We start from the raw sequence: 26,514 nt of genomic DNA, 5'->3' as shown, positions 1-26,514 counted from the left end.
ATCAATATAAGGACGGATTTTAAATAAACTGTCATGATTTTCTTTACCTCTTGAAATATAATTTGCATTATTATTCAAATGCAACATTGAAAAAATCGATGAGAAACGATCTCTAGTCATTAGCTTTGACGCAAATGTGCTATGAATAAATGCATTCTTCGACCAAAAGTCTTTGATATGTGGTTTTGGTATTATAGACATATGAAGAATGATTGAAAAAAAACTATATATTTCAGAAATATTAACTGGTTTCCATTTATGCCAAATAGAATTTTGTTTCAGCATATTTTTTCGTCGAAGAGATCGAATAATCGAGTATGCATACCTATTAGTTTCTTTTTTTATTAATTTAATTAAATTATCTGGGAAAAAAATACTAAAAAACTCTATTTCAGTTGATTTACCAAGTACTTCATCTGAGACACCTGACATTGACGTAAATACGTGAGGTTGAGGTTCAGGATTTACTCTTTCCCATTCACATATAACAGGTTCTGTACTTTCAATTGAACGTCTTTCTATATCTCTATTTGTTAAAAAAGGTTCATTATTATCATGATTTTGTATAAAATTTTCATGTTGAATTTCGTCTATGGTGTCATCAAAACCCCATTCCTCAGCTATATTGTCATAATTACTCTCAATATTTTCTATTGGTACTTCATTCATATTTTGCCTTCTATTATCAGTAATTGGAACAGTTAAATCATTATCAATATTGTCAACCATTTCAACAAGATTTTCAAAAAGATTTGCACATTCATTTTCAAATGCAACCGGTAACAAATTCGTATAAACAGCTTCACACGTGTCCTCGTCAGAACTATTATTATCAACATTATCATCTTCTCTATCAGATCCACTATCATCCATAAATTCATCTAACATACGACTTATGTCTTGGTCGTTAATTTTTTTAGACATTTTTCAGTGTAAAAATAATAAAATATTAAACGTAAATTATTTACTAATCACGCTCTGAATAAAAATCAAATGTATACAGCGTCTATTTTATTTTAGAAATAATTCGATAACAAGACAATATTATGACGTATAATACGTAATATGCGTGTCTATACACATAAAATTATATAAATAAAATAGTATTACCATTTAGGAACAAACTCCGTCAACAAACTCCGTCAAGCCGACACACGACAGCCCAAGAAAATGAAAAATATTATTTTGATAAAATTATTAATTGAAAACAACTATTATTAACAGCCAATAGGCGATTCGAATCAAATTCCAGAGACGCTCCACGTGGAGCAAATAATTTATTCTTTTTATATAAAAAATCTTTACGATATTACTTATCGATTGATTGTCGTATGAAAACAATGGTGTGAGTATATGATTTTATATCGATTTTTAAAATTCGATAGTAGACACAACGCGCGAGACGCGTGATTCGTCTTTTATAAGTAAAATATTGTAACGCGCCAGATACGTTACGCGTCTCAAACGTAACTTTTAGATTATGACGGACCGTCTCGAATGTGTTAAAACCAACTTAGAACTGTAGGATCCAGTTCTGGGCTCAGCTAAGCCCTCTAACATAAATAGTATTCAAACTTTCCAGTCAAAGTGCCTCCGACAAATCACTAAAGTTCCATATTATATCTCCAATTACACATTTCATACTGATCTTTCTATCCCTCTTGTCTCCAAAGTCGCCAACACTCTTTATAAAAGATTCAATGCTCGCCTCCAAAACTACCACAATCCACTCGTAAAGGAACTAGCTACCTCTCAATATCACTGGTGACCCTGAGAGGTGTCTAAAATGTAATTAGTGTCGGGACCTATAAACTAAATGAAAACCAACACATCTGCAACGAAATGCCTTCATTCAGGTCTCTTCAGTCTTCATTTTTTATATATATTAAAGTAATTAAATTATTTTATAATACTCACACTTAATTGTAAAAATGTATTTATAGATTGTGTAAAAAAAATAAAAAATAATATACATTTGAAGTTAGAATAAATTATGAAAAAAGTAAGCTGTTTTGTGTTTAGAAATTCATAAAAACTTTGGTTTTTTCATCTAAGTTTTGAGAATTTAATACAAGATTCCTCATAAGTAATTCATAATGAAACCTTAAAATCTAAAAATTATATAAAGGCAATTATTTTTTATAGAGATTTCAAGTTTAAATTTTGATGAAATTATTTATTTAAACGATGTTAATTATTTTGTTATAATTTAAAATTATCATGCAATATTTATGGTAACTTGAAACTTTTACGTACTTATATTATAATTTATATCATTATGAATTTAACTATATGCAATGATATTTTTGATTTATTTTAAGATATAATCTATTTATATTTTATACTATAAATCTATTTTTATTATATTATGGTATTTACAGAAATATATTATTAAGTTCAGACTGTTCAAAGTGATATAAGTTACTATAATATGGTATAAATATAGATTATTAAAATAATTAAATTTTAATAATATAATAAATGCAATAGCGACCTACCGTACTATTAAAAGTAAAATGAATTACTTTAATAGCAATATATATATATAAAACAAAAATAAAACATGAAATATACTTAACGATAATAGGCTGATAGACTGTCTCCGCTCACAATTGTTTTTCAAATACAATGATATATCATTGAATTCAAATTTAATACATCCATAATACGCACTATCATAACATTTTTGTAGTAACTCAAAAATTGTCGATTTTGAGTTATATATGTTTTATAATGGTAAAAATGTCGTTCTTTACGATGCACTACCGTATTATCATGTATCTACAGTTTAAAACCACTTAAATCAGAAAAAAGTGGTAATGCATTAAGGAAAATAGTTGGTAGCTATAAATAGAATAGTGTGGTATCTCAGAATAATACACTATTGCAGTATTGCTACTAATATAAACTTAAATAGATAGTTAGTGCAGTACTGTATTTTTTCGAAATAATTCACTACTGAACTGTGAATTAAAATTGTTTTTTTAGCTTAGTTTTTAAGTTTATTTTTAGTTTAGGTTCATACCCTTTTTACTTCTTACAATAGTAAGTATTAAGTACCTATATAAAATTCAATATTAAAGTTATTAATTTCATTAAGAATGGAAATATTTCAGATTAAAAATACATTACTGTATTAACTCAAAAATAAGTTAAGTTAATATTTTTTTTTAAACTTGATACAATAAATATATACGTAAACGTTAAGACAATTTGAATCCAAAATTTGATGACGATACGCGGAATACATAATGTCTTGCAATTATTTTAAAATGCTATCAAATCAAAAAACTCGTTTTTCTCAAAACATGGTTTTTTTTAGTTGCAACACTAATGTTCTGATAGTGCGAATAGTGTCCCGATCGACACTTAATATTATATATCAGAGCGGTATCCAATCCACTTGCTTATCTTTTTTCCCCTGAATTTCAATAAAACATTTTCACTTGGTTAAAAATGTTAAAGCTAGGTACAAGGTTTCTCATAAGTTTCTATTAATAGAAGTAACAATTTTTTTACGGGAAGTTAAATTAAATTTGTATGAATGTTTGGAATTTAAAATAGTACAAATTGTATATTCATCCATAAAATAACTATGTCTCCTCAAACGATTTTTGTTATTTTGTTGTAATTCAAAATTGAATAACTGTAGATACTTTTATTATTATGATCAAATATTTTTTATATTATTAATGTCTGTAATGGTATAATTTTTAAAATATTTTGACTCTTTTTGAGCTATTTGAAAATATTTGAAATTATTTTTTGTACAAATATCGATAAAAAATGCATCACTGGTAAAAATGCTCGAAAGTTTAAGATTTCACATAAATTAGTCTTCTATCCGTATAAAAAATATTAAGAATATAATATGGGCACATTTTTTTTTTATATGCAAGTTAAAATTTTATAAAAATACAATTTTTCTCATAAGTAGGAAATTAATATTGGAACCGTAAAATCTAAAAAAATTCAAAATTAATTATTTTAAACATATTAAGTTCAAGTTTAGAGGAAATTACATAATATTTGAATGATGAATAATGATGCTAATTATTTTATTATAATTCATAAACATTATTCATGTCGATTTAAAACTTTTACGTATTTTATGAATTTTATCATATGCAATGACATTTTCAAAATATGTAGATTAATTTTATGATATTATCTATTTATAACACGAAATTTTTCACGTTAATATACAGTAGGGTAGTATTAATTCTTAAGTTAATAATATAATATGGTATAAATAAGTACCATTATAATAATTAAAAACTATGATAAATGAAATCGATATATTTTGGAATAAATGAAATCAGCCTCTTGTAGTATCAATAGTAAAAATATTTTCTTTTGCATACCAGTTTTTTGGCTTATTTTTAAGCTTATCATTATTTTCTATAATAATATAATATCTTCCTCATGTACTAAAACTATAATATTATTATTTTCTAACCTTATACACACCTGCCGATCTCTTCTTGCTTCTCTTACTACTTTTTCTTAAACTATATTGATTAAAATAGCTATGTCACCTTGCTTATAGTCATTAATCCTACTGTAGCTACGTATAAAATTAAATATAATATTACTATCAGAGCTTTTCTACATTCTTTCAGTATTTTTTCATTTGTTATATAATATATTTGAACATGGGCGTGATTAAAGGAGAAATTAGAGGGATATATCCCGCTCCCAGAGCCTTATTTTACTAATTATTTTCAATACTTAGAATTTACTAGTATATAATGTTATTAATTATCGTGTTCTTAATAGAGTTTAAGAGTTTTTTTTTTTTTGAAGTAATAAAGTTTTCTTCTAAAAAAATTCATCCCCCTCCTCCAAAGGCAAATTTCTAATCACGCTACTGTATTTGACTTACTAACTGATTATTTTTATAATTATTAATTAGCTAGATCATAAGCTCCAGCCTCTATCTTCGATGTTGAAAGCCAATAGTGTTCATTTTAATTTATTTAAATGTTATACCGGTCGAAAAATTTAAAATGTAGTATATTTAAAGATAGTAGATTTATTTTGATTCTCATTATTAAATTGATGTGCTTGTAAATTTGTACGATCCTTAGTATAAGTTACAATTTTACTAAACATGTTAGTTGTACTCCTGTAGCACATATTTTATAAAATTTCATTTAAATATCAATATTGACGGTATAGTGTGATATTTATAAAAAGTATTTATTTTGAAACCATATATTTTTTAATATTCTGCTTGGTACAATAAAAATTATTTTTGTTCGTCTATTTTTTAATGGTTATAACTTATAAGAGATGTGTTATTTGATATTTTAACTGAATACGTTAACTAGTAAATAGCATTTAGTTTTTAATCTATTGTTATAACTTATAAATATGTACTTTATATTATATATAAAATTGAAGTAAACATATAGTCTGAACTGTATTTTCTATCAATATTTTAGCTAGCACTCTATTTTTTACTACGAAACGTTGAATTTCTACTTTCATTCGTGTAATATAATATGTTAGTACCTACTTAAATGTATCGATATAATCATATATACAAACTATGCAGATATACTGAACAACTTAATACAATTTTTTACTTTAAGTAACCTTATATATACCTATTCATAGTTATATAAACACGTTAAAGCAATATTATGTTTTGGTTTTACTTGAGGTTTAAGGGGTTAAGCTGAAGTCATAACTCGTAATATGTATATTTTTTGTACTTACCATTATCATTTCTAAAGCGTTATATGTAGTATTGAAAGCATTTTAATGTTTAAGAGTGATTTATTTGTTAAAAATATAATATATAATTATAACATTTACTTACATTAAATACATTTTATTTAATATTGCTTGTTTATTAATTTTTTTTCCGATCACATCAAATGTATCAATTAAAATATACGTAATATAAATTATATTTGCAGACAATTATCGAGAAATCATTACATATTATACTTAATTAAATTACCTAATATAGTTATTAGGTATGATATGATTTAAGTGGTTATAATTGATGTATATTAAACTAAAACAATTATTTAAATTTATAAAATTATATATATCCATATTCAATTACAAAACTAGATTTATTTGGTCATCAAGGATAAACATGTTTTTATATAATACATACTATGTATTCTTGTATTTAGTACATTGGGAATTTAATAAATATGGGTAAATTTTGAATGACAAATTAATATTTAAAAATACTAAATAATATATTTCGTTTATGACAAATGATTCAAATTCAAAAATTAAACTAAATTTCAGCATCAAAATTAATGTACTAAATAATAATTCAAAAGAACTACCTACTCTTTGATATTTTTTAAATTGGTAATTCGGTTGTAACTTTCTTTTTGTTGTAACTTGAGAAAGTGTGAAATATAAAGTTTTTTAAGTACCTATTGTTATAAAATTGCATTAACGATAAGTTCAAAAGATAAGAAGAGAACATCTAAATAATTAATAACATGACTATTAGTTAATAATCGAGGAATAGTTTGATCTTGTACCCGATTTCTAAATTTCTTATACTCTTATACTCGTATATTCTTTCTCATATTGCATAGTTCAATCAATATTGTTGTTTAACTTTACTTCCGTCTATAACATACAGTGTACTCAAACTTTTTCTAGTTAATTAATTATTATATATCTGACCAAAGCAATATTTTTAATGTAAAAAAAGTTCGGAACATTTATTTTTTTGAAGTAAGATATCGGGTAAATGAAGAATTCAATATATATTATAATCATTACTCATTATTATGTATAGGAATTATATTATATTAAACAGATGGTTCATTAATAACTATCATGACATAAAAGTTTTAGTTTGCTTGTTGTTTATGAGGACAACTCTAATACACAATGCGTAAGTCAGCTAAATCGTGTTTACAAGATGTTGACGAGATTTGGCGTTAAAGGATTTTAATCGATTTGACATTAAATGTCTGATAACTTGTATTTGAATGTTATTTTTCGTAAAAGTATACTGGTGAAGTTTTTGATTGAAGAGTAATTATGTCAAATATGTATGTATATATATATATATTTTTTTTTTTTTCATTATTTATCTCAAAAAATAAAAATATTATTGACAATTGGAAGTAGAATACAAAAACTTTTTTATTTACATTTTTACCGTAGTATACTCAGGACTGGGCAAGATACCTTAAAAAAAGTATTTAAATACAAGATAAAAAATACTATAATATTTTTTAAAGACACTAGATATAAGATACATGTATTTGAGATACGTATAAGATACAAGATACTTAATATATTTATTTATTATTATTAATTTCTTAATTTACCTTGGATACAATTTTCTCACGTTAAATTTTATCATACATCATTTATATTATATTATAGCTTATAAATGTATAATAATATGGTATGCATTGATCATTAACAATATAATTTAAAATCACATTTGTTACGTTTAAAATAATAATACTAATAATAGACAAACGAAATAATAGGTAAAAAGATTTACAGTCTATAAAAAATATATAAAATATCACTAATATAATATTATCGTAAGACACCAAAGTTGCTTTAATCTAATCTTAAAATAGTTAAAACATATCATTACTTATTGGGCAATTAGGAAAACTGATATATAAATGAAATATGAAACATATTTTTTGAATGTATCTAGTATCCTAATCATAAACAGATACTAGATATAAGTCAATAAAGTATTTAAATACCCAACAGAAGATAACTTCAAATTATGTATCTCGATACAAGATACAAGATACAATTGTACCTAAGATTTGTATCTTAAATAATAGTATCTACGATACTGCCCAGCCCTGAGTATACTGTTAGATTATTATTTTGTGTATGATAGTCTATATTTTTTCGTACTTAAAAAACGAAAAGAAAAGAAAGTATTAATATTTATTGTACCTCAATTGAAATCTTCCGAAATTCAGATATTGAAGCATCTCATTTATAATTGTTGTCTTCACTATATTATGAAGACTTAATGTATAATAAATTATTAAAATTTATAATATTTAGTATTTGTTATATATGCATACAATAAATGTATAGCTCTATACTATCAATAAATTATTTTTATAAGAAAAAATCGTCAGTGTTTATGAATAATAAATGATTACTTACTATCTAGGCATACTTACTATGTAGTATAAACATTATATTGGGTTAATAATTTTTATAAATTAAGTATATTTTTTTTTTTTTGATACATTTAATATTGTATAGCTGTATATTTATATAGATATCTTCATATAAATCATTTAAAAACAACAGTGTAATAATTTAAAATAGTTCAAATAAATTTAAAATGGAGTGTTTGGTATTTGATTTAGACCATATATAAAAATTAAAATTGTGGTTTTCGTATGATAACACTGTCTTAAAAATAAAATATTATCATAGAACATTGTTAAAAAACAAATATAGGTATTTTCCAAAGATAAATATATTTAATACCATATTTCACGAAATATCAGAAGTAATATTTTATGTAGCAGATATATTCTGGAATAAATTCTAACAGTTCAGGGGCAAATTTATGGAGAGTGGAGGAAGAGTTCTGCAGATTTAATATTTTTTATAGTTAATTTAAAATCACGGCGTCTAAATCGTGTTTTAAACTTCATAACAGCACCATAGTCTGCAGATAACACATTTGGTCGAAAACCGTTATCATTAATTATTATAGTTACATTTAACAATCGTTTACTAATTTATAAATTATTTGAAATTATTTATTATTACAATTTATAATTTACGAGTACTTATCTAAATTATTAATATACATTAAAAAAAATTGAATCCCTGCTCTCAATATTCTTAATATCAGTTTCAGTTTCAGTCCTGTTCACCAGTTGATTTTTCTTCTTCTAGTTTATAGTTATACTATATAAAAAAAAATTAACGAAACTACCTACATAAATACTGTCATATTTTCATTCCATAATATTATATTATGTCACTCATAATTATCCCTATTCGCTACCCTTAAATAAGCTTTAAATTTATTTTCATAACAGGTAATAGTGCAATTCATTTTAATAACGTATCTAGTGTTTTAATAAAAACGTTTAAATAATCGTTGACGATTTAATTTTAGAATCTATATTTTGAGCTTTTTTTCATAAGAAAATAATTATAATAATCATAATTAATATTTATTATTTACATATGTATTAAATAAATTTATTCAATACAATTCAGTAAATTTAAATTGACATGATATCAGATAAGTATTTGAGTGATATGCTGTCAATATATTTAGATTATTTGCTTTTTAATGTTCTCATAAATGTTTTGAGTAAAAATATATTGAAAAAAAAATTAATATATCTAAGATAATCACTAAGTATTAGCAAAAGGTTAGGCTGAACTATTTTCATTAGAATAAAATATGAATTGCTTACTTTAATTGAAAATTAACATAAATTATATTATAACAGTTTATTGATTCAAGATTCTAAAAATAGATCAATATTTAGCAAATTGAAATAAAAATAATTTAAAATGAAATGCAGACAAGATACTAATACTTCCCTTCTACACGCGTCTTAATTCGTGCACCACGTCCGCCACTCCTATACGAAAAAGTATTAACAGGCATAATAAAAAAAACACCACTGTACAATTAACCTTTTTTGCACTTCAATTTTTTTTTTATATTCAAAATTCTTAACAACACATTACTGCAGTAAAATGATTAATGGAATTTTTGACGTTGAAAATCTGACAGGAAGTCGTTTAGTCTTTTTGCATATCGTGGTGCTGATGACGACACTTAATCATCATTTCCCAAAAGAAAACCTAACAGATTTACAATTCAATGATCCGTAATGACTATCGCAAAAGATGTTGGTACACTTCTAATATTTAGATTTCGCGTGGAAAACACATCATTATGTATTTCGGATCTCTATATTGCTTAAGCATATTTTTACCATAATCCATTTTAATAAATACAAATTATACTCATTACTATTATTAATTTCGAATTATTCATATTTTAATAGTAATAATTAAATGAAAAATAAAATTAATTTGTTTTATTAATTTCGGAGTATGAATTTAGCATAATTTATATAAAAAATAATGACACAAATGTCCATAGCCTTATAAGTTATAATAATATTATAGTATTAGTCTAATATTGAACGAGCAAATTACAAATATCAACCAGAATTTAAATCTTTATATTATACTGTTAATTGTTATTGGTTGATTTTCAAAAAAGAAATATATAATCATGGTCTTATGGCTGTTTTTAATGTATCAATTTAATTTGAAATATTTTATTTTATTTAAGCTGGTAAATTTAACGGTGATAATCATTTTATTATTATCAGTTTGTAATAATAATTGATTTTAAATTTATACTCGCTAAAAATGGTTGGCATTATTATATAGTGACCTGAAACATACACAAGACATTTGTTATTTCGGAATATGTATCAAGTAGATATTAATTTAAAATAATATTATTAGTTTCATTTAATGTATAGTTTTGTTTTCATAAGTTTAATCGATCAGTATCAGCATTGTGTGTCATGTTACAATACGCCGTGATACACTTACTTGATGTTTGGATTTTTATCATAATATAAATACTCAAATGCGTATGGTGTAATTAAAAAAAGCAATTTTTGGAAAATTTAAATTCCCGTTAAAGTTGCTATAACGATTAAAAGGAAAAGGACTCATAAATAATACATTTTTTTCTATTTTGAATACAGAATGCATTTTTTATTTCTTATTAAAAAGAAAAATATTTTTCTGAATATTTCAATTTTATAAATAAAATATTGAAACAGTTGTTAATTAGTTAAAACTTTTAAGGTAATTCAAGTTAAGATAAGCGGAGCCATCACAGTATATTAAAACCGTCGAAGAAAGATTTTTAAACAATTAATAAAATGGTGTCGATAAATTTTCTTAGAGTTTAACAACACTTGACTTTATTTACTATACTTATAAATAGTGTGTTTAATCATTAATTAAATTATGAATAGAGACAATATTCTTCGCCATGGCCGGCTAGGTACTTCAGATGATTATAATTTATTAAATTCAATATTTAAATATTGGTACACTATATTTTTATTGGTGCTTGTAAAAGAGTATTACGTGCATAGATTTTAATTCGAATGAAATGAAAAGTCGTAAGTGAGATTATTAAATATATATTGTAGGTATAATGTAGTATATACTTATCGTATTAACAAATAATAGTTATAATTCAATCGATTGCGCTACCCATAGTAATTACACGATTGAATAGCGAATTGAATTATTGTTGGATGTAAGAAGTGCCAAGTGTGGTATCACCTTATTTTTATTAGCTCCAGTGTTTCATTTAATATACATAATATTAGTGTAGAACGTGACCGATAGAAATTTCCATCTAGAATCGTTAACAATGAACCTACGGCAGTAGTCCTTTTAGAGACAAACAAATGTGCTCCCACTATTATCTCAGTCACTTTGTCTCTCTTTCACACTCGATGGTAAAGTGTGCATGCGTTTTTCTCTCTCCTTCTCTCTCCTTCTCTCTCTCATTCTCGAATAACGCTTGAAAGGATCGATTAATTCTATACAAGCTGGAAATTAATGGTTTATTTGTTCCGCGTGTCGGACGGAACCCGATAGTTAAACTTTGAAACTATGGAAAGCAATACATTTAAATGTACAATGACATTCGCCAATAATTCCAATGTAAAATATAAAAATTATTGCCTACTTACGGTCTATATTACATAATATTTACCACACATATATACGCGCACATCCACAGACAACGTGTTATAAAATATAGGTACCAATTAATTGTGGGTTTTGCAAAAGTTATTTTCATTATTCTATTAACTGTATTTGTCATTTAATTTAAAAGGCTGTCTTCAAAATGATTTGGACCATTAATATTTAATTTCACAGTGCAAAATAACTTAACGAAAGTTCATAAATTTCATCTCTCTCTCTCTCTCTCTCTCTCTCTATATATATATATTTACTAGATATCTTTTAATAAAAGACTAGATTAACTTTTTGAAACTTTTGATTTCTCCATGTTCAAAAGCAATGAAGTTGAATGTTGAGGAGTAAATCAAAAGTGAAAAGTGAAAAAAATTATCTGTTGGAAACAATGTACAATGTATTCCCAAATGTAATTGAATTAATGTATCATGATAAGTAGTTTTGTTTTAGTAAGACCATAATATAATATATTATACATTCATACATGTATATAATAGGCGTGAAGTTTTTTTACGTTTAGAAGCGAAAATTAAATTTGAATAAAGTTGATAATTAAACGTACACTATGTAAAATATTTACTTTATATTGGTCGTCTGTATAATTTTTAAATATAAATAACTATAATACAATTTATTTTTTTAAATTTTATAGTTAATATTATTATATAGTCGAAAACAAATTAAGTTGCAAGTCGATATTATTTGTAATATAATATGTAATTTTATTTTTAGTATTAATTGAATATACAGTACTTTATGAATTACACATTTTACCCATTTTAGCATACATAAAATTGTTTATGATATGTTTATGTTAGGTTAGGATTTGATACTAAATTGGGGTTAGTCTATTCGTAAAACAGTGGATTAATGTAAAACACATTGTCATTATATAAACATGATTATGCAGTTACACAGTTTAATTTTAATAGCAAGTTCGCATCACCAAAATTCTATTTTTACTTTTTTTTTGTTTTACAGATAGTTAGCTAACGACTATGGTTGAACAATTGCTACAAGAACGATGTGGTCAGCAGTTATCTTCCTGCGTGCGGATGAATACCAGACTGGCTGGAGCGGAATTCGAACTAAATTGTGGAAAGAAACAAAGTTCCAGAAGATCGACGGAACAGAGAGAAAGGGGCCATGTACCAGGAATGTTCGACAGAGAGGATGTCGACTTAGATTTAGATCTCAAGTATCATCTTCAGACTTGTACGTGTTCTTGCAACCACATGGGCTTTGGCAATTATATGGATTATTATCAGGTTAGTTAATTGTTATTATAATATCATACACATAATCGCCAATCGGTATAGATTATATTATATTAATACCTTACTGTACATCGTCTACTTATATAAGCATCTAAAAGCAGTACGTATATATTCACTGTATTTTAACAATATTCATAATACAGCTTACAAAGTTACAAAACTATAGCATCACGATCTTAATTGTTTTTTTTTTAATATCTGTAAACATATATATATTCACAAATTAATTGATATGGTTATTTAATTATTCTAAAAACAGTTTGTCTTATGATAATTTTAGAAAATTACTTTGGCAATGTTTCAAAACCCAACAATAATGTTAATGTGTACTATAGTGTGTAAACACTAGTTTTTGAATGTTTAAAACACATGGACTGTGATACAATAGTGGGACAATGTTATGTTTAATAGTTTAAAACTTTTTGTATATAAACATAAGTATATGTGTATTATCATTACACAGTATTGTATGTACACATGAATAAACAATTTAGCAACATTTTTTTTTGAAAATATAAAATATCATTAGGTTGATAATTCAGTTAACAGACCAAGAGTCAAAGAGGAAAGAGATAACATCCACCATAGGTTAATTGTTTTATTTTTTTTTTTTTTGTTAATTTTTATGAAATTTTTATTGTTCAAAGCAAATTATATATAAATAATTAACTTGTATAAAATAAATAAAACATACTTCATAGACATACATAATAAATTTAGTTTAGATAATTCGGAATTGTCTACGTGTATTGTATTTTTTTTTGTTCTGGGGTGGGATTAGCCTATTGGCCCTTTTTGGATTTTTCCAAGGTACCTAAATGAAAAGAGTTATAATATTTCAGTTCTAATAAATATTTATCGTTAGATACATAAATGTTTACACATAATATAAGTGGTAAAGAATATCAAGTGTATAATATAAAAATCCATAAAAAAAAACAAAATAGGAACGTGCTTAAAATTGTTCTTTAATAGAAATAATTAAGTTGCGTACCTACTAAAGGAATAATCAAATCACAGTGTCAACTTTATCAATATTTAAGAAAAATGAAATATTTTAGGCAACACTGTAGACTTTCATTAAAAATCCATTTTATGGTATTAGGGTAAAGGTTTAGCGTTTAAGCACTACATATAGCTATAAATGTATATTACATATATATACATCTTTACGTTATGGGTAGCTTAGTCAGCTGAGTTCAGCTAAAGCTTATGAAAGTATAGCATGATATATAGTAACTTCATCGCACAATTAATAATGTATTCTATAATATAGGAATAGAACTGTATAGAAATTTTCAAAACTATTATTTGAACAGTAAACACGAAATATTGACATGTATTACAACTGCTTGTAGTAAATAATATCAGAAATACAGATTTTAATATAAATATTCCTCTGGATCGTACATACGTTTGAACTCTGATCATTAGACTTGGTTGGTTGATTACGAGGAAATTCGAGATAAATAATAAAAGGGATTACTTTGAAAAACTTGGGTACGTGACTGTAGTTTTAATTAATCCCCGAAAAGCTCAATGTGTCGGAAAGAGAATATTCAATTCCACCTGTCATTTTAAGATATTTGTCTTGACAGAGAAGCACCAGATATATTTTTATCTCAAATAAAAAAGTTTATTCGATTCATTAGGGAAAACACATTAGAATTGGAACATTTATGAATAAATAATTTCTATTTGGGAATAGTTGAGATTAACTGAGCTGAAATATATTTTTGCATTATCATCATTTTAATAACTTTTCGTAAGTAATATATTTACTATGGTATTATTGTAATTTAAATGTTATCATAATTCACAGAAAAAAAGATTAACATATTTTAAAGAATCTAATAAAAACAACTACCTATATGTACCAATTAAAAACATAATTTTATTTTTATATAATTTATTAACCATAAATGTTTAACACTAAATTTCTGGTTAAATTTTAATCTTGATATATAATACAGTGTGTTAATTAATTGAAAAGTCTGTAACCCTAGTTCAGGATGTAAGTCAAATATTTTAGTGCTGTTTTTTAATGTAATATTATATGTATGACTATATAATTTCCTTCCTTTTATCACGATATATAATATGTCATATATTATTACATAAAAAAAAAAAAAATGCTAAAATATTTGTACATGCAGTACGGTAACAGTACTATTAGGGTTAGATTTACAATAAACTCAGTACTTCTCTATAAATTAACAAACTGTATAATGTTTATATTTAATGGAGGAAATAAATAGAATAGCTAAAATAATAATTTATACTATATATTTTTTTTACTGTGGAATATTATTTGATGCTAAATAAATAATAAAACATATTATAAAATATAAATTACCATTATGTGTATACATATATTAGGTATCTATACCTAATGAGCTTCTAAAATTTGAACAATAATTAATAAACATGATATTTGTGTACTTTGTTTTAAGCTTAAATCGGTTCCTGCTAAAACCATTTAATGATATTTAAATAAAATTTCAGTTTCAGACTGTTTAGGAAGTGATTATTACTCTAAATAATATAATACGCATAATTTAAATTAAGAGGAAACATTAAAGCCACTTATTAATTTCTTCGTCATAAATTATATTACACTTGAAGATCTGAAACTATCCTAAAATCTCCAAAATACATAGCTTGTCTTTGTTTGTCAAGGGAATAAAATACGCGTTGTCTGCTGTGCACTTTATGACTCGTTCTAAAGTTTTATAGTAACTCAAATCGTAACTAAATAATAGTTTAGACGTTCTTTGTATAGCGGCATATATTTCCCTTTTCAACACATTTTACTTTAATTACTCACCTGCTACTTTAACTGATTACGTAAATAATCAAGTTACTATGGCAAATACAGAATTATATGATTTTTAGTGTTTCCAATAAAATACAATTGTCGTTGTCCTAAAACGGTGATATAACTTGATATGTCATAATACAAATGAACAATCTACGAACTAAAATCGTGTGCTTATGAACAAGTTTCATTTACATATTTATATAAATTCGAATAATATTGCATTATATGACAAACTAATTGTTTCCAGAGATTTAGAGCGTAACGTAGATTATATTTTGTATTAATTTCCTTTTGTATTCTTCTGAGCAATATTATTCTTCCATTGTATTATGGATGGACGTTTAATAAACCATACTGTTATATAAGACTTTTCTTTTATAAAGACACTAATAGATACTTCTTGCAAAGCTTTAAAAAATCGAACACAGGTTATAACTTATCAGCTACTATACTTTCAAGACTTCAGGTATAGTAATATAATCACAAACTTTTTATGGAATATTTCAAATTATATTAAACCTTATGAGATATAAAGTATAGTACAAAAAATCAAATGTAAAAATGCTAATCTATTATTTTTTGTGTGATATAATTTTCATGAAAAATTTTATTGTAATTTATGACGAGTGATAAGAATTACGTTTAGGAAAAATATAAATTTAATATTATGTAAGTAATTAATACTTAATAGTATTTACTTTGATTTTAGTGCTATTTTAACTATATTTAATATAAATCAAGCTGTAAGTTTCTAACTTTATAAAAAAATTTGCCTAAAGTTATAACATTAGTATTAGAATATAATTTTAATATTTTACGTGTCATAAATTATTTTCTTAATAATTCTTAATAAATTTTAATGTAATTTTAACGTACAAAAATTGATTTCAGCGTGTTCTTAAAGTAACAAATAATTATATTATTAATATATTATACAAAATAATAGTTGTTAGTTACAAACTCCTTACGATATTATATCAAATTATATTTTATTAGTATGAAAACTTCATGTTTATTTAATACAAAATACACATTACACTTTAATAATTGTCTTTAAGTATTTTATAAATAAGCAAATTTAAATTTGAAAAAAGGTACCGCACAACTGTTGAGAATTGGATTTTGGCAAAAATATAGTTATTTTCAAATACACATGGTGATAAAGTGAGTTTGATCATACAAAAACAATATCCTTTTTTAGTTTGCTTTGGTCTTGAATATTATATTATGTATAGTGGTTTAACCTTGTATCAAAAAACTGTTTATGTTGTAACTTCATACGATATACAACTACTGAACTTCCCAAGGGTTATCTTTTCATCAAATTTTTGTCAATATTGTTTAAAAATTCACTATTAAATTATTGTTTTTGTAAAAAAATCATTCAAAAATGTCGGCCCTTCGCTAACACAGCCCGAAAAGTAGATATTATCACCACTAGAACTAGAATTGGCCATACACGTCTCACATTCACACATTTCTTCTGCAACCGTTTTGCCAACACGTAGGGAAGTTGGTATTCGAGAAAACCAACATAGCTGCTATTTATAATTTTTAATACTCTATTAGACTTATAAAGCTATTGTAAGCTAATAATTCAAATTTAAATAATATGAATATATAGGTATACAATTAAAATCTTAAAAATCGTTTTTATTGTTATAGTATTATCTATTTGAAATATAACGTCTATATTAAAAGATCCATGTAAAACTGTATTGGCTTATGTCCCAAAGTAGTTTTTATTCTAAATAACAATAATAGGTAAAAAAAATTGCTTGCATTTCTATTTTTCCAATCTTTCAAATAACTGTTTTATGTAAATATTTTTATCAAGAAATTTCTTTCGTAACTACTAAGTATTTCTTTTGTAATTTAATATAAATTATTCACTTTAATTCCATACATATAACTACGATGTGTTACCAATTTAGTAGATAAGAATACTTTAATTTTTGATAAATAGTATAAAACTCTCTTTAATAATAAATGAATTATTTTATCTTATCGTAGTTTGAGATATAGTAGTATTGCTCTGTTAATAATAATACCTAATTGTAATAATATAATGTAATAATGACAAAACATAATAATGTACTATAAATAAAATGTATAAAAAAAATCATCATTTATTTTTAAATTAATTTTGTCCCCCCTCCTCTCCTCTAGAAAAACCTCCGAGGACGTCCATGGCGAGTCCTATTAAAACATTGAAATTATCACTTATCGGAAAAGCGTATAACTTTAAATTGTGTAATTTCAAGCGCGTATAATATGTAATACCTATATCATGAATTGTATAATACGTTTGCTTATGTTTTAGTTGGTGAATGAAATACTTTAATAAATTACTTCTATTGAACCGTAGGTAGTATAATAATGAAAAGGATCACGGATTTTATACGGTTACTAAACATACCTACATATAAATTAATTCTACTCTCGTACAGGCGCTAAATAATAAATAAACACGTACAAATATTATAAATGTATTTTTTTCCAAATTGTAACAATAATCTGGTCACGCTTGTCCTGCAGGGATGTAGTTTTAATACAGAAAACATAAATAAAAGCATGTAAAAAAAAAAAAAAACGTTCTTTACGAGACAAGTGAACGACGTCACTTTTTTATGTCATCAAGACCTGACGACCACGTACCGGCGTAATATTTCCCCGACAGATTTTTGTTTTTGACATGTTGGGAGAAAAATACTCGGGACACGTGCATTCGTGCTTGGAATTATATAAACGATTGGAATACAAGTATATATCGTTGCGTTTTCTTTAACCAATAATAATTATAAAAATTACGCGTTTAATCATAATTATTATAAGGTACTTTCTATTTGATGTTAGAGCAGCTCAGAAATCCAATGTTAAACGGCAGATTCGATACAAAATGGTAATATTATTTTGATATCTTATTTAGATTGTATAATAAAATAAATTCGTTTCTTACAAAAAGATAATGGATACCCTATTATAGCTGTATACAATAAAAATGAAAAGAAACATATCAATGCCTTTTGAAAGTCAAAATATGCTACAATGTCGTCGATTATGGACATATCATGTATTATATTTAACAAAAAAACCATACTATGGGACGAAATATAAATATTCTTTATTCTAATATTATAATCGCGTCATCTGCAACATCGGTTATATTGGCGGAACGGCTTGTGGCTATAACACATAACGTATATAACCATAATATTATTCAATCATAGAGTATTTATTCTAGTTGTATTCGCTTTTCTGTACATGTATAATTTATAATATATTGACTGTTTTCGAGAACTATAATTATACCGCAGAGACCCTATCTTTTGTACATTAAGTATTTTCTCTACCATAATTCGAATTTGGATTAACTACATTCACCGTTTGCCTAGAAAGTTATGTGTTCGGGTGCTTCGATGTCGAGCATTTAATGACGTTTTATTGGCTTACATTGGTACCTATCAATTTTTATTTTTGATGTTACAAAATCTAAATCTCTGTCCGACCATTGTAATCGATGTCTTTCGTGATGGTTTTTATGATTTAAGTCTTTATGCAAAGTCAATAAAGTTTTGGACAAATAAGTGAATTTTCAAAATTAATTTTGAATTTCTTAACTCATCTACCAAAGGATTCGTTCTAGACGGCTGTTATAGTTATTGGGAATAATCCATGTATATATCATATTCAGTGTAATTCTTTTATCAATAAACCATCGTTTTTACATACGTTACCCCAGCCCTGTCAACAAAATTCAACATTTCTGGAAAATTGATTGAGAAGGGATTAAAAAATGTTGTTAAACAATTCACAGCAATTAATTTCTCACAAAATATTAACTCAAAAAAATTACAACATTGAGATTGGATGAAAAATGAAGGTAAACGTGTTTATGGTTTTCTCAATAAGTTTATATATTTTTGAATCACATATATAACTTATAAACGGACAATCATAAAATTAGTAATAATATGACAAAGAACATCGACGGATAATAGAATATTCTATTTACTCTAATTACTTTATCAAACTTCCCAGTTATATATTTATATATTAAAAATTAAATTCGTTGTGTAATATACAAATGGATCATAAATAAACACAAATAATAGGGAGCTAACCGCAGAGTAACTAGATATTCACTATATTTAAACTTGATACGTACAATATTTGACCAATTTAAGATGAATCATAATCAGTGAATATCTCTATATTTGTATTGTATATTAGTTATTACACATTATGTGAATTGTGAATGAACAATAGTTGTGTTTGGAAATTTGCAAAGCAAGGATTAAAATTTAAAATCAAATCAATTTTATAATAATATGGTATTATAAAATTATTAGTAGGTACAATACTTAAACGTAGATACAGTACATAAATTAGTATATATGTGATCGTAAATTAATTATTTAAAACTCATTTACTACTAAAACTATACACAAGTAACTATTATAGTAACTGTGAATTATAATTTTAGTCTAATTCATCATCTGGTGTGAATTAAATAAAATAGTTTAATTTTGATGGCATGATGTAATTTAAATTATCAATAGAGTGATATTTCTCATAATAATTGAAAAATAATATTTTAATGTTTCGGTTAAAAATAATTAAAACGCTAAATTACCTTTTTCTTTTTAATTAAAAGTAAAAGTTGTATTTCGTTCTTAATACTTAAATTGTATTATATTAGTTTATTATTATATATCTCATTGTAGACATTTGAATATTTTTGGAAATAATATAATGATAAAATAAAATATTTTAGTATTAAGTTCAATTGAATAAATTAGTGTATTAAATTGTCAATAAAATATATAACTGGACAAATATTAAATAGTAAATAATGACTATATAATATGAAGTAGCTTTGTCAATTTTTAGAATATAGCACAATTATATTATATTTTGTTAAATAATAAGTACGGTCTACATTATTACGGTATTTGTATATAATAAATAACTCGATTAGCCAGACTTCAGCCCTTTGTGATAGCCACATCACAAACAAAACCAAAGAGACATCATCTTGTCAACTAACTCAATCAATCAAACATAAAAAAATGTATTTTCTAAGAAAATTGTTTTCTGACCCCTATTATAGTCCATAAACTCAATAACGATGAAGAACTATTAAATAAATTCTAAAAATACAAATAGACATACTTGAACTAGTTATGTTACCGAACGCATTATGATGATAAACGTAAAACTAAATAGATATTGAGATTTTTTAAATGTCTTATATTTAAAGTATTATTAATGTACTTACGTATACTCTGTTTATATTAAAAGTAATGGACAGTTTTCATAATTTTAAGTGATCAGTGGATATTCATGGTCTGAAATATAGACTTTAACTTGAAAGCAAATGAAAAAAGCATTGTTAGAAATCTATATATAAAATACAATATAATAATATAAACATAACATCCAATGGACATAAAAGTCATTAAAACGGTTATCAATGTTCAATAGCCAATAATATAAAAGCCTCGTATCTACATTTTCCATTAAAGTGTCATAAATATGTTTATTATGTTTACTATAGTTTGATGTAATAGCCGATGGTTGTATAAACATTTTTGGCAATTATTGACATATAGCTACCCTACAGCATTGATAAAAATTATTTTTTTTATCTCAATTGGTATAGTTTATTAACATATAAAAATATGTGCTTTTATAATATGATCAAATGTTGTAGAAGATTTTTATTTTCTGTGATTATTTTTATTTTTTAATTCAATAACCGTCCTGCTGCAGTTTTCTAGTTTCGGTATTTCATAAACCGTAATAGGTAACTAGAAAAAAGTTAAGATAAAAGTGTCGCTTTACTGAGATAACATAATATAAATTGTATGATTTTTATAGATCCAATCACGTTAGTTTTATTTGTTATAAAAACTTAGTAGAAAACAAAAATTATTAATTTGCATAATTGTACACACGTTTTACATAATAATGTTCGATTCACTATTATTTGAATGTTAGAAATTATTATGGATATATTATATTAAGAATGGACTGTGATTAAAAAAAAAAAATCAAATGCAAACACTAAGTGGAAGTAATGGGACTGATGCGAGTAGATCTCTTAAAGTAATATATTGATACATTTGTATTTCCGTGTAAATAATAATATACTGTAGTCATTTAAGATACTATTTATCTTTCTATGAAAACCTCTGGCATGAGTTTCTCTCTCACTCAGTGCCGTGTTCGTATGTTGTAGATAAGGGATAAGATATGAGACTTGAGTGCACACCATTATTAATATGTCTACGGGAAATACCTATATACTCGTAATGTCGAATAAATGTTTACTATTTTGTTGTATGAAATAATTCATCTCATCAACGTTACACGACATTTTAAAGTATTCGTTTTGTTCTGTATTAACTCATTAGCTATATTATAGGAATGTATACTATAGTATTATTGTGTTGTATGAAATATATAAGTTTTATTTGTATATATTAAAATACGCGTTCGTTACCTACATGGCCACATACAATAATTATTGTTCATCGAATATTTGTACATTAATCTCAAGAATATCTACCATTAAATATTATGATAATTCGTCATATTGAATTACATAAATTAATTAAACTATTTGATTAATAATAATGGCCGTACTCAGGATTCATTTATATAACTGTGTAATGTACGTATGTCTGTTTAAGGTAAAATTAATGTATACTATACTAGTTTACTTATACGATTACATCCTTGGTACATTCTGGTTGTATATAGTTCAGGACGTAGGTACTGTGATTGTAACAAACAACCCATATATATTTATTATATAGTATAGACCCACCTATACTTTTCATTTTATTAGTTTAATCATTTGGGTTTATTTTATTTATGATTTTAATGAACTTTCTACCCCGGTTTTATAGTTAAATATATTTTTGTTTTTACTAAGGATAACCCCAGAAAACTGGACAACTGGCTAGCGATAAAGTAGAAATGAAGTTTAATCATTACAAACATTTCCAATCTACTAAATATGATTGGTTGGATGGATATCAATAGTTTCTTCTATCAAATAATAATATTGTTATTATACTATAATTTTAATTGTGTAGAAACTTTTTTCTTATAACAATTCACTATTGAAAATACTTCAATATACTGAGCTTATAAATTTTAAAGTATGTCATAGAATTCAATATTAAAATATATATGTATATTATATGTATTATATATACGAATAATATGTTAGTACTTTATATTTTAATTTAATTTTACCTTTTTTATTTTTGAAAAATAAGTTGTTTTCATTTCCATAAAATCAAATAAAAAATGAGGATAAAAATGAAATTTATATATTTAGCCATTTAAATATTTAGTTGATCCTATTGTATAAGATAGGTAAGTTTAAAATTTAACTATTAATAAAATGTATTTTATTAATATATAGCATAAAACGAATTCAAATCAAATGTTCTTATCTTTTTATACATTTTCACAGTCTGAGAATTTATTTATAAATTAGGTGTACCTATGCAGATTTATGGATATATTAATCGTTAAATTTTGGTATTGTTAAGAATTTTTAAGATTATACGAATAAAATAATAATACAAAGTAGTGCGTTTTATAGTATTACACAGGTTTTAAATAGAAATTAATATTTTCATCTGTAAACTTAATTGATTTTTTTCTGTGTCTATTTTTAATTTTTTTGTTGAGAATTAAGATTATTAAATATTTATTATGTATTTACCGATTGTATTGCAAGTAATTAGCGTAATGGTATTTAGTTTGATGTTAACATTTTAGTGATCTTGGGATATTATTTCTTCTGAGTGTATGCAGAGTGAATTGTGCCACTACCTATCTAATTAAATTAAAATATTTAAGATTAATCCTAAAATGGAATATAGTTCTACGTTACGCTCTTATACTATTACCTTAAATTAAATTTATCCTCAATTTATATTAATATTAATGTAAATATAAGTATGATATGCGATAAAAATGTTTATTTAATCGATTATATATCAAATATAATCAGTTTGTATAACAATAATAGTAATCGTTCTCATTTATCTATCACGCAATACATATATTTTTTTGTAAAAAATGTTTATATTAGAATACTTTATGCTATATAATATTATATTATTTTATTTCTTTGAAATGTATTTAAAATAAACTTAACTAGGCGAAACTTTAGATTCATTAGAGCCTTTAATCCTTATAATAAAATACTTCATTGACTTTTCAAACTCTTGACTTTTGCTTCTCAGTAAAGTCATTAAAGACTCGGTGTAAACTTAATGAGTATCATTTAATAATACTAAAGATAACCATAAAGAATTTTTAAGAAATGTTCATAATAACCAGTATTATATACTATTATATACTTATTAAATATATATTATTTTATTGAAAACTACATAACATTTATAATTAGAGTCAGTCATAGGTATAAATAAGTTTTTAAAATTCTGATTTAAGATTATATTTTTTATAGACTATTAAATTAAATTAAATTCTGAATAAACTGAATTTTATTATACAAAAAAAAGTTTTAATCTTAATTGATTATTATCAATTTAATTGTTATATGTAAACACCTACTTATGTCTCATACTCTTATTCCAACCGTGAAGTTATTATATATAGTTATAATATAGTATGTACATATTATTATTTGTAATATTTCATACGGATTAGATTATGCCCGTTTGTTGATTTTTGAATATACTTACACTAAACCACGATGGCAGTATCAACCTGACAAAGGACTTGAAAAAAATGTTTTATATTTCTAACTTAAATTAGTAAAAAAATAAACATATACTATAGTCAATATCACAGCTCTACAGAGTTATGCAACTCTAAGTTTCTTTATTGTTTAATTATTATGCCCATAGGTAGACTAATTTATTAGAACATTAATTATTGGAACAAAGTGCATTTATCAAACTTTTGTTGGTCCCGTGTCAGAAAATTACCAGGGTCCTTTCCTAATGAAAATATACAGTCTTGTATAATGTATATATTTTCGGTGAACTTATTGGGTTTCGAGTGTTTGGGGGCCACATAAATAACTGTTAAACGAGAAATTCCATACAATTTTCCAGTCAATTGCAAAAAAAAAAAGTTAAAAAAAACTAACTGCCGCTCAGCTGTAGGTAGGTGTCGAATGCATCACCCCATTAATAATTAGGCCGCTGAAATGGATGTGTTAAATGCGAGTTCAATGATAAACCTTTGGTTGATACACGGCTGTACATACTTCTAAATGGAGATCATCTAATTTTTTAATAATAATGTTTATAGTTTAACAATGAATAATCGCTCTGATCATTTTAATAAGTAATGGGAAATGCCGGTTCGCAGAAGTAAAAACTAGAACCGATTTTTTACCATCAACATCCCTCGAAATTGATGATCGCAGTATATTTCGCAGTATACTAAGATTCAGTGTGTTCGGTTACTCGTATAATATTATGTAGCATCTCATAATCAATTCATTCATCGGTCCGCTCAGAATGTAACAACAACAAAACCAAAACGTCGACAGCAAATAAGGAAATATCATGTGGCATGGTGCAGAGATTGATTCCGCGCAGTAAACACGACATCTCGTCCGTTCCGGGCATTTCGCGGCGATCCCGATAACACGCGAAGCACCTCTGTATCGCGCGGTGTGTTGCGCACTCGACCAAAAAGTCAATGTCGTTTGGGGAACGGGTGCAGCTACTTTGACGACGTGCAATTGGCAATGACGGTGCGTACGTGTCGGCCGACGTCCGTTTGGTGGGTTTGAGGGTTCGCGCCAACGTTTTCAGCTGCGGCGCCGCCGTCGCCGCCGCTCACCGACCACATCGCGCCTATCGTTTGACCACGTTAAATTCAGTGCAGCTCACCGCCGCGCGGACGTTCGATTCTTTCGCCGACACCTTTTGCTGCGCGCCGACTATATCCCGCATAACGTACACAGTACACGTATTGCACTCGTATTATTTAAGACGCGCGATATTGTCCTTCTTATGAAAATATATCTGCCAGTGTACAATAGACGCGTGAAAACCGTTGTAGCCGCATGCGTGTCTGTGTACAACAATAGGCGCAGAGCGTACCGCGGTAACTGTATTGATCACGCCGTTCCGATCAATTCGAAATTAATATTATCGTTTAAACGGTTTCACGCGAAAAATCATCCGATCTCGATTAACTCACTACTGCAGCACTGATGAAAACTCGGACCCGCGTAACTAACGGATAGGCGTAATACTATAATATATTATTACCATTCCGTGTATGTATATACGAGCGAAACATGCGAACGATTTTTAACCGAGTTATGTTTGAGTCACACGTGCGCATAATGGTCAAATTTATTCGATTAGAACGTGTTCTGTTACATCGAAACATTTCACGTTTTTCCCCGTAACATAATAATAATTATTATAACACCGCATTCACCGACCGTTGGTTTTCGTAACGGGTCACGGAGCTTAACCCCGAGGCAAGTGTCCATTCATCTGTGTGGCGATAATCTTTTTCGCGTCTTCGTGCGCCTCTAGCATTCGAACGCCCCATAAACATTGAGTTGGCGTAGAAAATGCAAGGCAATGCGCACAAAAGTCTGTTGCCTATCGCGTAACATAGTGT

At 25.8% G+C, this 26,514-nt stretch overlaps 1 protein-coding gene across 1 annotated transcript in view; it reads left to right on the top strand.

Moving 5' to 3' along the window:
• LOC113552678 overlaps nt 1–22,917 on the top strand; it is a 43,455-nt gene extending 20,538 nt beyond the window's left edge. Inside the window, exons 2-3 of the mRNA XM_026955522.1 lie at nt 12,748–13,034; nt 22,819–22,917. Coding sequence (XP_026811323.1) covers nt 12,765–13,034; nt 22,819–22,917 — 369 coding nt within the window. The 5' untranslated portion in view covers nt 12,748–12,764. The remainder of the gene's footprint in view (nt 1–12,747; nt 13,035–22,818) is intronic.
• Nucleotides 22,918–26,514: the final 3,597 nt, after the last annotated feature.

Source organism: Rhopalosiphum maidis, chromosome 2, assembly GCF_003676215.2.
Source record: "Rhopalosiphum maidis isolate BTI-1 chromosome 2, ASM367621v3, whole genome shotgun sequence".
Classification (NCBI taxonomy): domain Eukaryota; kingdom Metazoa; phylum Arthropoda; class Insecta; order Hemiptera; family Aphididae; genus Rhopalosiphum; species Rhopalosiphum maidis.
This window is presented reverse-complemented; position numbering and strand designations above follow the sequence as displayed.